General features: G+C 26.4%; 2 protein-coding genes and 1 pseudogene across 2 annotated transcripts; all 3 read right to left on the bottom strand.

Annotated features, from left to right (window-relative positions):
• Positions 1-3,156: 3,156 nt before the first annotated feature.
• Positions 3,157-4,405, bottom strand: LOC113851043 (annotated as a pseudogene).
• Positions 4,406-8,374: 3,969 nt separating this feature from the next.
• Positions 8,375-8,998, bottom strand: LOC113851042 (auxin-binding protein ABP19b-like). Its single transcript, XM_027481531.1, has one exon. The coding sequence runs from the start codon at positions 8,996-8,998 to the stop codon at positions 8,375-8,377; it is 624 nt and encodes a 207-aa protein (XP_027337332.1).
• A 1,384-nt stretch (positions 8,999-10,382) lies between these two features.
• On the bottom strand, positions 10,383-11,012 carry LOC113850203 (auxin-binding protein ABP19a-like). The gene has a single exon (XM_027480623.1). It carries the CDS (start codon positions 11,010-11,012, stop codon positions 10,383-10,385), a length of 630 nt encoding a protein of 209 aa, XP_027336424.1.
• Between the last annotated feature and the right edge of the window lie 4,430 nt (positions 11,013-15,442).

Here is a 15,442-nt window from a genome sequence, read left to right as displayed (position 1 = left end):
ACTTTTTATTATAGATTATAGACTCTGGTGTTCAAGAATCAATTTAAACAATTTAAATTAATCTTTAATAAATGGGTTTGAGTGTTATATGTGTATTAAGCATTCAACATTTTAATTTAATAAGTGTTTATATTAATTTAAGACTCCATCTTTACTCTAATTATTTAAATTTCACTTATTTGTAAACACATAAAAGTAAAGTATCATTTATTTAAAAAAAAAAATTGCCCATCAATTTAATTTTTGTACTAATGTTTATTTTAAATATTATTGGCGGATCAGTTTAATATTAAAAAGGAACAGACATTTAATGCTAGCTAGGGCTTTCCCCCAAAGGCATGGAGGAAGCTTTGGGACTTTTGGGCTGTGTTTTTTAATTTATTATTTATCATACATATTTAATATAAAATTAACAATAATAATTATTTTACGTATAAAAAAGTATAGATTCTCCTCTTAATTACACAGTACAATAAAAATTACATTATCAACATAGGGCAACACGTAGCTTTCGTTCGCAATTGAAAACAATAAAAGATGTTTAAAATAAATATAAAGTAATTATCAGAGTTTTACAAAAATAAATCAAATTAAATTACATATTATATATATGTCTTGATTTAAATAAATTTATGTAAATATTTTAGTTTAGATTATATAGAAGTCGATTTAAATAATTAGAGTAAAAGTAAATTTTGGGTTGAAGTAAAACGGGAGCTAGAGGAGAAAGTCTCTCCATTTTGATTTCAATTTATTGGTGTAATTTATGAACATTTCACATGTATTGATTGTGAAATCTAGATAATTTACTTCTCTTATATCAGCGTCTTAATACTGTTGTTGTCATGAAATTTTTGATTGGAATATCAATCCTCATTAATAATGTAGTATGTAATATGATATAAATTCTCCTTCTCCCCAAAATCAAAGAAACCTAGTTTGCAGAACATTCATGTCAGCAGATGCATCTTCATCCAAATAATGTCGGATCACCTTAAAATGTTACTTTTTCTTATAGAGTACACATGTAAAGTAATTGGAAGCGAATAACGGCATAAAAATATTTAAATCGACTTCTTTATATTAATTTAAATCAACTTCTATGATTGATATAATCATGCATCACTAAGTTAAATAAAAGTTAATTAAAATTAATTTTTTATATAACTTAAATTAGGATATTTACATAAATTTATTTAATTCAGATATATATATGTAATATGTAATTTATTTTATTTTATTTCTGTAAAACCCTCTCCAAATTTATTTAAATTAAAAATAGCATAAAAATAATTTTTTATTTTAAAAATAAAAAATATTTTGAAAAAAATAATTTTTAGGTTTTTTGCTCAAGGAATAGTATAATTTTAATTTTATAATATTTATAATATATTCCGTGTAAGACAGTTATAATAATCCATTAAGTAAATTTATGATAAATTCATTATTTAAAATTTTAAGAAAAATAATATTTCAAATTAAAATAAGGCCTATTTTAGATAATTTTTTACAAAAGTATTTATAGAAAAAGAAAATAAAAAGTAAAATAATTAATATTTTTTATAAGTTAAAGTTAACTTGCGCGCCTTATATTTTGAAGTAGTTGATAAAAATTTTAAAAAATTAAAAATTATATAAATTAATTATAATTTACAAAAAAAATTAGTTTTTGATTTTTATCTTCTATAAGAATTTATTAATCAATTAATTCAAACTAGACCTAAATAAAAGAAGAGGATATTTTTATAATAAAAAGTAGTAAAATTTGACTAGTATTTATGAATACTCTTAATTAAAATATGTTTCAACATTTAATTTTAACTTTTTGAGTAATCCATATAAAACACAGGTATTATTATATATGTGTCTGTGTGTGTTGAAAGTTAGAAGCTGAATAATGACAGTTCATATATCAGCTGAGGGTATTACTATTACTTATATATATGATTGGCAATGGTTAGATTCTTTGAATTCTAAATAGGGGAAGACCACTGGAAACAAAAATCCCTACTCCAAGCAAGTTTTTACGGACATCACAAAGGTCTGCAACTTTTTCATTGCAGTTACAAAGATATCATCATTCTCTCATTTTGGTATTCTAAAGAGCATGAAACGATACAGTATGCTCCTCCTTTCATATTACTTTCAGGGACTAAATGAGATATGTGGAGACTTACATATAAGACCCTAATGAAATATTCGGATTACTGTCCGTCTATTATGAGTAATGAAGTTTTGTGACAATTGAAAATTTGTTTCTTTGAAAAAACTGTCCTTGAAACAGAAGTTTTTATCTTGGTGACTGCGTAGACTCAGTTTAATTATCGTATTAACCGAACAGGTACTTGATATAATTTTAGGATTTTGAATTTTGTCATGGTGCTTATTTTTGCCTCCTTAGTTTTGCTGTACCCATATTATATTTGTTAATTCAAATGGAAAATGAATACTAATTATTTCATTATTTCATACCGCGCGAATTTTTGAAAAGTAGTGCAGTTAACTAAATATAATTATGTTTTGATCGAATCCATGTGAAACAAAATTATAATTATTTATTAAATTTAGTCCTAATAAGTTCGTAATACACAGATCAAAATAAATAATTAATATTTTTGACCCAACTGTGCTTGTTGAAATATGCAAGCAAAAAAAATGTCTAAAATCTGTCGAAGTACATTTAATAAAAGAATATCAACTCTGTCTAAAATTCATTTCAACAAATGTAAATAAAAGAATTGAAATTTATTTGAAATCCATCTATCAAATTGATATAATACAAAAATTATTACTTATACGTTTCTCTAAATTTTGTGAGAAGTTTTCCAGAAAATATTAGAATAAAACTGAAGAGAGATTGAGAATCGTCTGTTTGAAATTTATCCGAAATTAGAATTCCGCCATCTAAACTTAATGGGAAACTCATCCAAAAATATTAACTTTCTAGTAGTGAAGTAACATATTTACTCTTTTGAGGAATTAATCATACGATCCTCATGCATTATCTATTGCATGATCAAACTCTCAAATAACAAAGCTTAAGATTGGGTGTTGGACACTCCATTATAAACCGAGACAAACCCAAATTTATTTTAAGTAGAAGATGATTATAAGAACAAACACAAAGATGAGTAAATTCATTAGCAACACAACATCCTAGCCGCTACCTCCAAAAATAGCCTTCATTCTCTTGATTTCGGGAATATCAATGTCGGTGGTTTGCTTAATTGTTTGAGAAGGTAAATTGTTGCCAAATAACAGAAAATCAGTTAATTGCACGCCAGGGTTTGGGCTACTATAAACCGCAATAGCAGAGGCTCTTCCTTTGTCAACATTTACAAAATAATGCAATTGTCCTTGTGGGAAAATAAAAAGATCTCCTTCTTTCAGATTATTCTCATAAAGTGTCGTAGATGTAATGAATCCAACATTGACTTGACCGGACTACATTAATACTATTTCATTGGCACCCGAATGAAAGTGAATTGGAAATGACCCATCTTCTTCTATGTCTATCCGTGCTAATGAGATGCCGAGCCCATTGATCCCAGGACAATCACCAACAAATGCACTCTTAAATCCAACTTTGAAAATGTTAGAACTGTTTCCTGACATCAAGCCATTGAACACAAAGTCCCTTGCTGTTACTGTATTAAGGGGTTTGCATGGATACCCTGAAGGGCTTTCTGGACCCTTCAGGTCTGCTACACAAAAGTCATTGACATTAGAAGCATGGGACGAGAATGAGAGAAGAAGAGCGAAAGTAACAAAATGTGAAGCATCTTCGTTTCTCTTGAATTGGTAAATGGATTTGGTTCGAGGGAATTATGAAGCATCCACCACTACCTGTTTATGGGAGCTTTCTTACAAGTTGAAAATAGAGATATAAACGGTGTTGCTTAGTGTCCTACAATCTGGTTAAAGAAATAAGGAACAGTAAATATTTATTAAAAACTATGTTCAAATGCATTAAAATATATGAGAGTGAAAATTATTTTTATTTTTAAAATAAAATTTTTATTTTTTTATTTCTTAATCAGTATATGAAATATTGTTTAGTATTTTTTTAATATAAATTATTTTAGATGTTACTAGAGCACTTTTTATTTGAACCAAATTATTTAATATTTTAAAATAGTATTATTAGAGAGATTTAATTATTTTTTCACCAATACCTTATAAAATAATAAAAGTTAGATAATATTTTTTTATAAAATTTGGAATACCAATTTTTTAATTATTATAAAACCCTAAATGTTTAAGAAAAAATAAAAATTAATTAACTATAGATTATAATGGTTTTATCACTTTTAAAAATAAATATTTTAGTAAAATTTTATTTTATGATATTAGTTAATAAAATTAATCATATTCTTAAAATACATACGTTACTACCAAATGACATTTAAAACAAGAAAAAAAAATATATGTTGTAATGCTTACCTTGACACTTAAAAAAGCCTATCCTAGACTATCATTTCCCTGAAGTTTTTCTTGATTTTATGTAAAAAATGTTAGTAGAGTTTATATTTATTACTTTTAGTTAGGGGCATGAGAGATGGAAAAAGGTTAGAATGGTTACCTCGACACTTAAAGAACCCTAGCCTAGACTGCCATTTTCTTCCAAGTTTTACTTGGCTTTATTTAAGAAATGTTAATAAATTTTATATTTATTGCTTTTAGCTAGGGGTAGTACTGGAGAAAGGTAAGAAGGCAAGGAGGTTAGTTTGATTTTTTTTTCTTCAATAATAAAAGCATGAAGAAATTGATTAATTCAGTTTGGCAAGCCATTATTTTAAGGCTTTAGTTTTAAATTATTAATTAAAATTATAGTATTAAATATTTTAATTGCATAGAAAAAATATATTAAATAACTTTAGTAGTATTATGATATATATTTTTAATATTTTTCGATTTTTAGATCTTTAAATCCTTAAAATAATAGTTAGTAAAATCGTTGCAAACTTATATTAAAAGTGAAAAATTATTTTATTTTATTATCATTTTGGGTTTCTCGCAATAGCATGTAATAGTGAGGAGACGTTATTAACAGTCGGTTGAATACTAGATAACATTGGTCCTTTGAATACACAGAGACATTAAGTTTTGAATACCAAATTAATCATTTTATACCTTTAGACATTTAATCATTATATTTTATACGAAGTTGATGTTTTAAATTTTCTTAAAAAAAAATTCGATATCTAAAAAACGTTAGAAAAAATGTTTCATTCACATTTTTTTTTCCCACTCTTTCACACTCCACACATAGAATGTTACATCGCTCCACAAAAAGAGGAAGTGAGTAAAAGATGCTATATTATAAGAGTTTTGTTAACCTTAGTTTGAGTTTAAGTATTTATAAATAAATAAAATTTATAAAAAATATACATTTATTGTATTAAAGTTATAAAAATATAATAAATATAATAAAATTTTACTATTATTAACTTTTTTATCTACAGCTCTAAGATTTAGATTTGAGGTTAACAAAATTCATAATATAATTATATAAAACGTATGTTAAATCAATTAAAATCAACTTATGAATGTTTTACTATTTATTATGGGAACGTAATTCTCTGTTACAGTTTTACTTTGGCTATATTTTATCAATTTTTTTAATTTGAGCAACGTTACACAACAACAAAAAAAGATATATAATAATTCTTTATTAAAAATTATAATATAACAAATTTTTATTAAAAAGTATAACATTTAATAATATGAATATATTTAATTACATTGAAATATATATTTTTTAATATAAAATTATTATATATAACTTCCTATCACATTTAATGTATTCACTTATAAAAATTGAGATGATATTTTATAGAGCTCCATTAAATGTATAATTCACAGTTGATGACCAAAGCTTAATAGGAGAAAGTTTTTCATCACTGGTTAATGACAAGGTGAGAGGCATTTAATTAGATGAGCGGCGCCTAATTCACACTGCATGACAACAACTTGAATGCAACTAAAACACCTACTAGGGCCACATATAAATATATAATTAATGAGTTTTTTAGTGTAAGTATTTTAATTTAATTGAAATTAATTTATAAATATACAATAAAAATATTGTATGTCATTATCAAATAATTGAGAAACTGTATTCGAGGAAAAATAAAATATAATAGGAGATTTCTTCACTGTCAAAAATAAATAGTTTATTTTATTTAAGTAAAAATAAATTTACAAGACAAGACTTATAAAATTGAAAAAATTATAAAATTTTTTTTTTGAATCAAGACACGTAATCTTTATGCCTGTTAATTTTATCAGTGTGTCAAAACCTAAAATTTAAAATTAAATAATAATTGAAATTGAATAAATTTAAATGATAATATTTAAGAATAATTAATCAAAATATAAAAATAAAAGCATTTCGTGTAAGAGAAATAATGTGATTTATTTTAAAAAAAAGAAGCATAAACCCTAAAAGTTTTCATTCTCACATTATTCAAACTTAATATATTTGAGTTGATTAATAATATATATTAACCAGCATAATTCTTTTAACTTGTTGTCTTGTCACAATTAAATTAAAAAAATATTTAATCTTTTTTTTAAAGTGTTCTTAAAAAATGGTATCATATTTGAGAATCTAACTATGCTTAAATTACTCGATCAATTTCCACGATTATTTTATGTCATTTATTTAAATTTATAATTTTTTTTTAAAATATTCTATTCACGTTTAAAATGTCAAAAAACAAGATAATTTATTAAATAAATTAAATTTATAATGAAATAATAATAATTTTAAAATTTTAACTTTTTCTTAAAGAAATAACAATTTTACATATAAGAATTTGAAGTTACATATTTTTTATTTTATGATTTAGTTATATACAATGCTAAAATTTATATATTATATTTATAAAATGAGTTTATTGAGTCGCATCCTATACATTATTAAGTTTTAGTTCAGTCAAATTCAAAATCAAATAAATAATTTTATTGAAATTTCAGTTAAGTTAACATGTCTTAAAATATATTTTTTTAAAATGGAAAAGAAAGTGACCAAGAAACTAAACAAAGATTTGAGAATTAGGTTACATATGAAAAAAAAAATATAGTGTAGAACAAAATATTATTTTAAATGGTTTTATTATTTGTATTATAAAATATTAATAGAATAAAGTTATATTTAATGAAACAATTTATTTTTTCATTTAAAACTTTCACTTTTGTTTTCCTCAGTGTAGGAAGTACGTGATAAAATTTTAATTAATTTTATTTTTATAATTATTAAATTATCAATACATTCTTAGTTTATGTTTATAAAGTTTAAATCTCACTTTATTTATACTTATTTGTATTATAGGATAAAATTAAAATAAAAATATTATAATTTGTTGTATTTCGTTTATTATTCAAATAATATAATAAAAATGTTATTCTATTTTATCATAATAGATTAAACAATGAAGCAGAATATTTATTCCAATATATTTTATTTCATTCTTTTATTTTAATATATTTCATTATACTCCATGTTTTAATTCAAACATAGCCCTTAAAAAATCCGTTTTTTGTGTCAAACAATACATGACCACAGAATTTGACTGCAACTGCGGCTTTCCTAGTAATCTTTCTGTCAATATTAATGCAATAATCAATTAATTCCCAAAAGTTCTAATTTTACAAGGACAACATTAAATTTGGCCTTACCTCCGTCTACTGCACACCAAGGAGGGTCTAACACAAAGACAAGATTTTTTTTATTTTTTATCATCACAAATAGATCTTTAAAGGCATTTTTTATTTTTGTAACATTTTTAAAATAAACGTGTGTGTATGTATATATATATAAGAAATAAAAATTATAATATACAACGTCAGATATAATATTATTATTGAATAATTTAAATAATAGAATTGTAAACGAAATTCCCCCTTAATTTTGTCTTTTGGCGTGTCGATATGTTAACGCAAAGGAAATTATCAGTGAGCAGTTAAGTCTAAAGTATTGTGAATTTTTGTTCATTGGATTTTTCATGCATCAAACGTAGACAATCTTTCAGAGCTCAAAGTGCTTCCTTCTTCCACATCATTCTCCTACTGCAAATAATAACGTGTGTATGCAAGAATTTCTTAAAGTTAAATTGCATCCAACTGATATCTGAATATAAGCTAATTAAGTTGGTAAAAAAGAAAACGATAGAGATTATTAGATAATAATATATATAAGAATCGCACAATCCTCTTGCAGTATTTAATTAGTCATGACCAAAGCCTCAAAGAACAAGTCTTTAAGGTTGGAGACTCGACTTAAAAAGAAAAATAGTGGAACACACAAACAAGTTTATTGCTTATGATGATTATTATGGGAACAAACACATTGATAAGCTAGCTAGCGATTCTAGCCGCTGCCACCGAATTGAGCCTTAAGCTTCTGCACTTCGGGAGGACTAATTTTGGTGATTGCTGCAATTATGTCGGCGGGTAAGTTGGCAAATAGTAGATTAAGAACTATATTGATGCGTGGCCTTGGGCTACTATAAGCGCTAATAACAACGGCTTTCGTCGTACCATTATTTATTTGAAAATGCAATTGTCCTTGTGGGAAAACCATAACATCACCGGGTCCGAGAATGTTCATATAAACATTGGTAGATGTTATGAATCCAGCTATAATTTTACCTTGCAATACGAGTATCATTTCATTGCCACCTGGATGCGTGTGCACGGGAACAACTCCTCCAACACCCATGTCTACACGTGCCATAGAGATATAAAGACCGTTCACAGCTGGAAATTGATCAACAAATGCAGTGGTTAATGCAATATTGTAGGTTGAGGAGGGGTTTCCAGGGGTAAGGCCACTGTACTTAAAGTCACTTGATGTTACTGTGTTTGTTGATTTGCATAGATACCCTGAAGGGGTTTCTGGGCCCGTCAGATTTGCCACACAAAAATCGTTGGCATTAGAAGCACGGGAAGTTGTGGATGAAATAAGAGCGAAAAGGAAGATAATGAGCACCATGTTCTTCATTTTGGATGAATGCGTGAATGGTTTGGTACGACAGAATGTGGGATTTTGGGTAGCTATTTATAGGGCCATAGATCTCACACGTTCGAGACAAAAATCTACACAAGCTATAAATGTAAGTCATTTTTATGCCAACATTTTAAATTACTAGCCAAAAAATTCCCAATGCAACCAAGAGGGTCGGCATAGTTCATAAATAGTTGTATTTCAAATATGTAAATCAAGGTGGCTTAGACGGTAAATTTTAATGGTGGACCATAATTTAATACTGATAAATTAAACTTAAGATTAATAAATAGTCAAAATATTTAAGTATAAAATGATAATTACTTATTATATTAGGTTTATATATAATAATTTATTTGTAAAATAAGGACAACGATGTAAAAAAGTTAGATTTCTTAATTAATAAAATAATATTTAAATAATCTAAAATATAACCATAAATAAATTAAAAAATCATGATAAAAATATAATATGTAAATAAACAATACAATAATTAAATAATACTGTAAAAATTAAAAAAATAATATAATAAAAATCTAAAATAACAATAAACGGATATCATTATACTTAAAGATAAGAGTAATAATAACACTTTAATATCTCACTTTAAAACGTTTAAAAATAAAATAAAAAATCGTTATTTTAAAATAAATTTTTATATTATTTTCATTATATATTGTTTTAAATAATAAGTATTAGAAGGATTAAATTAATATTAAATAAATATTGTAAGAATAGGATTTTTTTTATATAATTAGCAGTAAACGTTTACGTATATATTATGAATATAATGTAATTTATGAAATCGATCTTATTTAATGAAATAAAGTTTAATTATTGTTATATAATATAAAAAATTTCTATTGTATTATAATTAAATTCTAAATAAATTTCTAAATCGATTAGAAACGCCTTCTCCAAAGATCAAATACAAACAAAGGAACAACATATTCTCTCGTTTTTCCTTGAGCCTTTTGTATACGCGCGTCACGATCGGAATCGCGGCCGAGAACAGAAGACTTGAAAAGAAAATTAAAGTACGTACTATCATCAAAATTCATTCGAATAAAAAATATTTGTACGAAGACTATTGCTATTATGTAACAGTTATAAATCCTCAATCTCACTCTTAACAGGAAGTATTGGATCATTCATCTTTACCATTCAATTATTTGTTAGTATATTTAACGAATAATATTTTTCTAGATCATACGAGGAGGAAGTTTAATTAAACAACTAATGATTAATTATCCTTTCCGGAATCTTGAAACCATAAATCTTAACATTTGGGATTGGAACATAGAAACAGAAAAGGCAAGCAAGCGCATCAACAAATTTATTATTGACATTAATTGATCAATGTGACAACAAACTATGCACCTCTTCCCCCAAATCGAGCCTTGAGCTTATTCACTTGTGCAACATCAAGGTGCGTAGTTTGTGCAACTAATTCAGACGGTAAAGAGTTACCAAACAACAAAAGATCAAGTAACTGTGCTCCAGGGTTTGCACTACTGAAAGCAAGAAAAGCAGTGGCTTTTCCCACACCAGAATTCACCTGAAAGTGTAACTGTCCTTGTGGGAAAACCATGATATCACCAGGTTTCAGTGTCTTCTGATAAAGTGCAGTTGGAGTCATGAACCCTGCAGTGATTTGACCTTTCACCATTACTAAGAGTTCAGTGGCACCAGGGTGAGTGTGCATTGGGATTGATCCACCTTTGGCTATGTCTAATCTTGCTGCAGATATGCCAAGTCCATTCACACCTGGAAAATCAGTGACAAATGCTGAGGTTAATGCAGCATTGAATGAGTTATTGGTGTCTCCAGCTACAAAGCCAGAGAACACAAAGTCATTCACTGTTACTGTATTTGGTGGCTTGCATTGATACCCTGAAGGGCTATCTGGACCCTTCAGGTCTGCTACACAGAAATCATTCACAGAAGCTTGGGAAGTGAATGAAAGAAGAGCATAGAGGAAGAGAATGAAAATCATCTTCATCTTGGAACTTGGATGAATATGGATTTGGCGTGAAGGAAATATGTTGGATTGGATAGGTATTTATAGTTGGAGACCAAAGACAGCCTTGCAGTAGCTAATTACTCAACCCCTACAAGGCAACACCTTGAGTAAGAGCAAGTTTAATTTAATAGCTAGGTAAATATATATTGAGGTTTGCTATCCTTTTACATATTTTCATTATTTGATAAAATTATTTTAAATATACCAAATTAGTAAATTTTTATTTTAGAACTAATGTTATTATTTTTAATTAACTGTTGTTTTTAAGAGTCAATTTCTCTTACATATTCCATCTTTTCGATTTTTTTCATATTTGTTTTTATAATCATTAACATTTATCACATCTGTTTTTCCTTTTTTCCAACACGCATTTAATACCCAAAATAGATCGTCAAAGAATCATTTTGGTTATCCAAAAGGGTATGTTGGATCATGGAATTGGACAGACCTCAATTGATCCATCATTATACGACGCTGCCACCACATATATGAATATAGCAAACACCCCTCTCTGCATTATTGCATCTTCGTGATCACCTACACAACCTGGCACCACCTCATCGCTCTAAACTTATTCCCAGTTTGCTCCGATTTTCAATACCAAAAATTATTCTGAAATCATGATTGAGGTAAAACCTTATCTTCCATAATATTGCTAAAATAATATGTAGTTTCCTTGTTTGCAATTTTTCTTAATATCTCTCATAGTCGAAGATACTGCAACGTTCCTGCAAGCAAAAGATTTGGAAGCACCATAACAAGCAATAATTGGGCTTTTTTCCCCCCTCGATCATGCAGTGCTTCACGTGTTGTGCTGCAGTTCTCATTATGGTGGCCCGTGTACCAAAGTTGTGATTAAGTGCATGTTTGAAATAGTTTTTCTAGAAATAATTTTTTTTGTTTTTTTATTAAACTGATAAACATAAAAAATATTTTTTAAAATAAGTTGAAATAGACATGTACTAAATATGTGTAAAAAAAAAAACTGATGGTTGTCATGTATTGAAACAATAAATGTTTTAAAGCATAACATTTTGGAGAAAGAAAAGTTACTTTCACAATTCTTTTTTATCATTATCTCATAATAATTAGTACCGGAATAGAAAAGAAAAAAGCGAAAAGTGGAATGAGAGAGATAATGTGATAAAAATAATAAAAAGATATTATAAAAAGTATACATAGAAAAATATCCAAAAAATAATCTCGATGAAAAAGTATCGGCTTTGGCTTGAGGATTGATTTTGGTTAAGATTCCAACAAGATCAAACTTTTTATAAAGAGAGGGATCGTATTGTCAGTAAATGACGCTTCTTGTACCATTTTGTAAATCTCTGATTTAAAACTTTCACACTTTTTTTTCTCATATCCTTTATCATAAGAGGTCTTGATGAGGTGTTATAAATGGGTTGGGTGTTGTAAGGTTCTATCCGCGGAGGCAAAGGTGCAATGCAGCAGTGGTGGATCATTTATTAGAAAGAAAGCAAAGTAGGCATGTGGGTCTATTTGGTTTGCTCTGATATGCGTTGTGGATTGTTAGAAATGATGGGTTAGATCCCCTTAGCATCATAGCATGTTTTGGACATGGTTGTTTGAGATTTATGACTTAAAACTGTTGAGAAAAGTATATAATGAAAAGTAATTTATGATTTTTATAAGTTATTTTTTAATTTATTTTAGTAAATTTATTGGTATAATTTATTAAAAATTTGGGAGACTTGCAAGGATAGCCTGAAGGGGTTTCTGTAGCGTTGAAGTCTGCAAAGATCGAAGCATGAGAATTGGATAAGAGAAAAGACAATAGCAAAAGAATGCGAATCATCTTGGATGAATGGGACATGAGATTGCCAGTGTTATATAATGCATCAATGTGAAGTATAACAGTGATTGATATATGAAGTTATAAACGCTCTTTTTTGCATATATATTTTTTTCATCTATTCTTTGTAATTGGTTTATTTTAAAAAAATTAAAATAATTTTTAAAAAATAGATTAATTATAAAAAAATATATATTGTTGCATGCTTGAGGCTAAAGATACGGTTATACAGCATTTGTAGCTGCATATGGAACTCCGTCAAGGCAACGTTAACTTGAGTCAAACTGTTTACTTTTTCTTACTGTATAATTTAGTCAAGCTTGATATATCACATGGAAAATTGCTCTAATAATAACAATCTGAATTTATTGTAGAGAAAATGAAACCCATGCATGTATCATTCATTTTTTATTTTATTTTATATTTAAAGATAAAATTAATTCTTTATTTAATTTTTTATTTTAAAATAAGAAAAAAAATTGTCATAAGCACACCTTGATTTCATTTCTGTTTTTGAGAGATTTTATTTTGATATTTACTTTGTTTTTGTCGTCTGTCTTTTTCACTTTATGATTTATGTGCTTTGATTTTTCAGATTCAATTAATTTTTAATTAACTATTCAATTTCTAAAATTAATAAAGAATATTTTTTATTAAAAATTACGCAAGTGAATGTATTATTTTATTTTTAATAAAAATTATACTTTTAATTTCTTGACTAATATTATAAACACTAATTAATGTTTTTTATTATTTATTTTACCGATAACACTTGCAGTATTTATTTCTTGAGGTATAATATGCGGTAGATCCGAAGCCCCTTAGAAATCGGATTGAGTAAATCTCTCAGGATCCGAAGCATATTTGACTTCAACTATAATTATCAATACGAATTAAAGATAATTAAGTGCACGTACTGCTTAGGAAAAATAAATTCAATATCATTTTCATTTTTTTCCTTTATATATTTTTAAATAATTTTTTTATTTATTTGTTCAATAGAAATTATAAATTTTAATATATTATTTTAAAATAAATCGTATTTAAAAATTGTTGTAATTTTATTAAATTTTTATCATTTTGATACATAGGTTATAGAATTAATTTAAAATAAATTTTAAATAAATTTGATGTTTCAACTATTATATTTTTATAAAATAAAAAATAATTAATAATAATTTTTATTTAAAAATAATCATATATAAGTTCTTTTTTAGCTCAAAAAGGAAAATAGTTTTGGATTGCGTCGCAAACTAACCAGTCTGAAGCCCAAACTTTCTTCACAATATGAAGTCCGTTGAGTGCCATTCAGATCCCACTTCAAAAAGCCCACTTTGTTCGAGTAACATGTTTTAGAATTTGGCTATTTTTTGTTTATGCAACCACCTTCATCATTTATGCATTTTCACTAATTGAACAAAACAAAATTCCGCATCTGAAAAACATAAATGCATAGATATATTTCTGATATATAATTTCTGTAAAAAAAATATGAAATATATATATATATATATATATATAAAGAGTTAAAGCAAATTAAAACAAAAACAATTATGCAAATAAAGAGTTTAGTGTGTGTATAATTGATCATGAATTCGCACTGAGCATTCTAAAGCTTGATTTCCGTTGTGTTTTCTTTCGTTGTTAAAGAGTTCACATGTTTGGTCTATTTTTTATTTTGGAAAATTCAACGCACGAAATATCAAACCTTTGGAAGGAAAAACTATGATGGGGCCAAAAGATAAAGAGCAAATTAGAGCAGTGCTATCTATAAACTCTCTCCTTATAGAGTACTTCGAAGTTTTTTATAGCTTACAAATATAAACTGTTCTTTTTTACGTCTGTTATATCAATTCTGTTCCTTTAATACCTGTAATTTGACTCTTATCTCTATTATTAATAAAATGATATATTCACTTATAAATAGTATAAAACCCAATTTATAGCTGTTTCAACAAGTGACAAGCTTGTGGCCTAGCTTTTGGATAGAACACCAATTGCATGTGATGCTTTTTCAGTTCCAAGATAATGGTCCAATGATTTAACATTTCTTACTTGTTAAAGGGAGATGAATTATGACAATTTAAGAGTAAGTCGGAATAAATGAGATTTTATTCAGCCAAAACTGTACTTTTCTCTAAACGTTATTTCAAGTTTTACACAACTATATGTTATTTCATTTGTCATTTCTTGACTTGGAAATTTGGCTTCTTTGATAAGGGTTAAAAATATATTAAATGATAATTGTGCCATTAAAACCATATGAACTGTCATGTTAATTTTCATGACATGCATCATATAGAAGAATTGTGCACTCTATTAATATTTTGATATCTTATAACTATTACTCTTATATTAATTAATAATTAATATGATAAATTATTAATAAATATTGTACAAATATTTGAAAGAGATAATAAAAAAATTACTTTTGGTTCTTAATTAGTCTTATAGGATCATGTAAAAAGTGACTTGTTAAAGAATTAATAAATAGTAAATCTTATATAAAATTTACTTTAACATATATTAAAAATTATAAAAGTGGGTATTTTTTTTACTAAAAAACCACTTTTGTTCCTTAATTAGTACTCTT

Source organism: Abrus precatorius, unplaced genomic scaffold (assembly GCF_003935025.1).
Source record: "Abrus precatorius isolate BTA unplaced genomic scaffold, Abrus_2018 Scaffold9, whole genome shotgun sequence".
NCBI classification, from domain to species: Eukaryota; Viridiplantae; Streptophyta; class Magnoliopsida; order Fabales; family Fabaceae; genus Abrus; species Abrus precatorius.
This window is presented reverse-complemented; position numbering and strand designations above follow the sequence as displayed.

Excerpts from the sequence above, each read along its gene's own strand:
- LOC113851042 (XM_027481531.1), bottom strand. The coding sequence starts at position 8,998 with ATGGTGCTCATTATCTTCCTTTTCGCTCTTATTTCATCCACAACTTCC.
- LOC113850203 (XM_027480623.1), bottom strand. The coding sequence starts at position 11,012 with ATGAAGATGATTTTCATTCTCTTCCTCTATGCTCTTCTTTCATTCACT.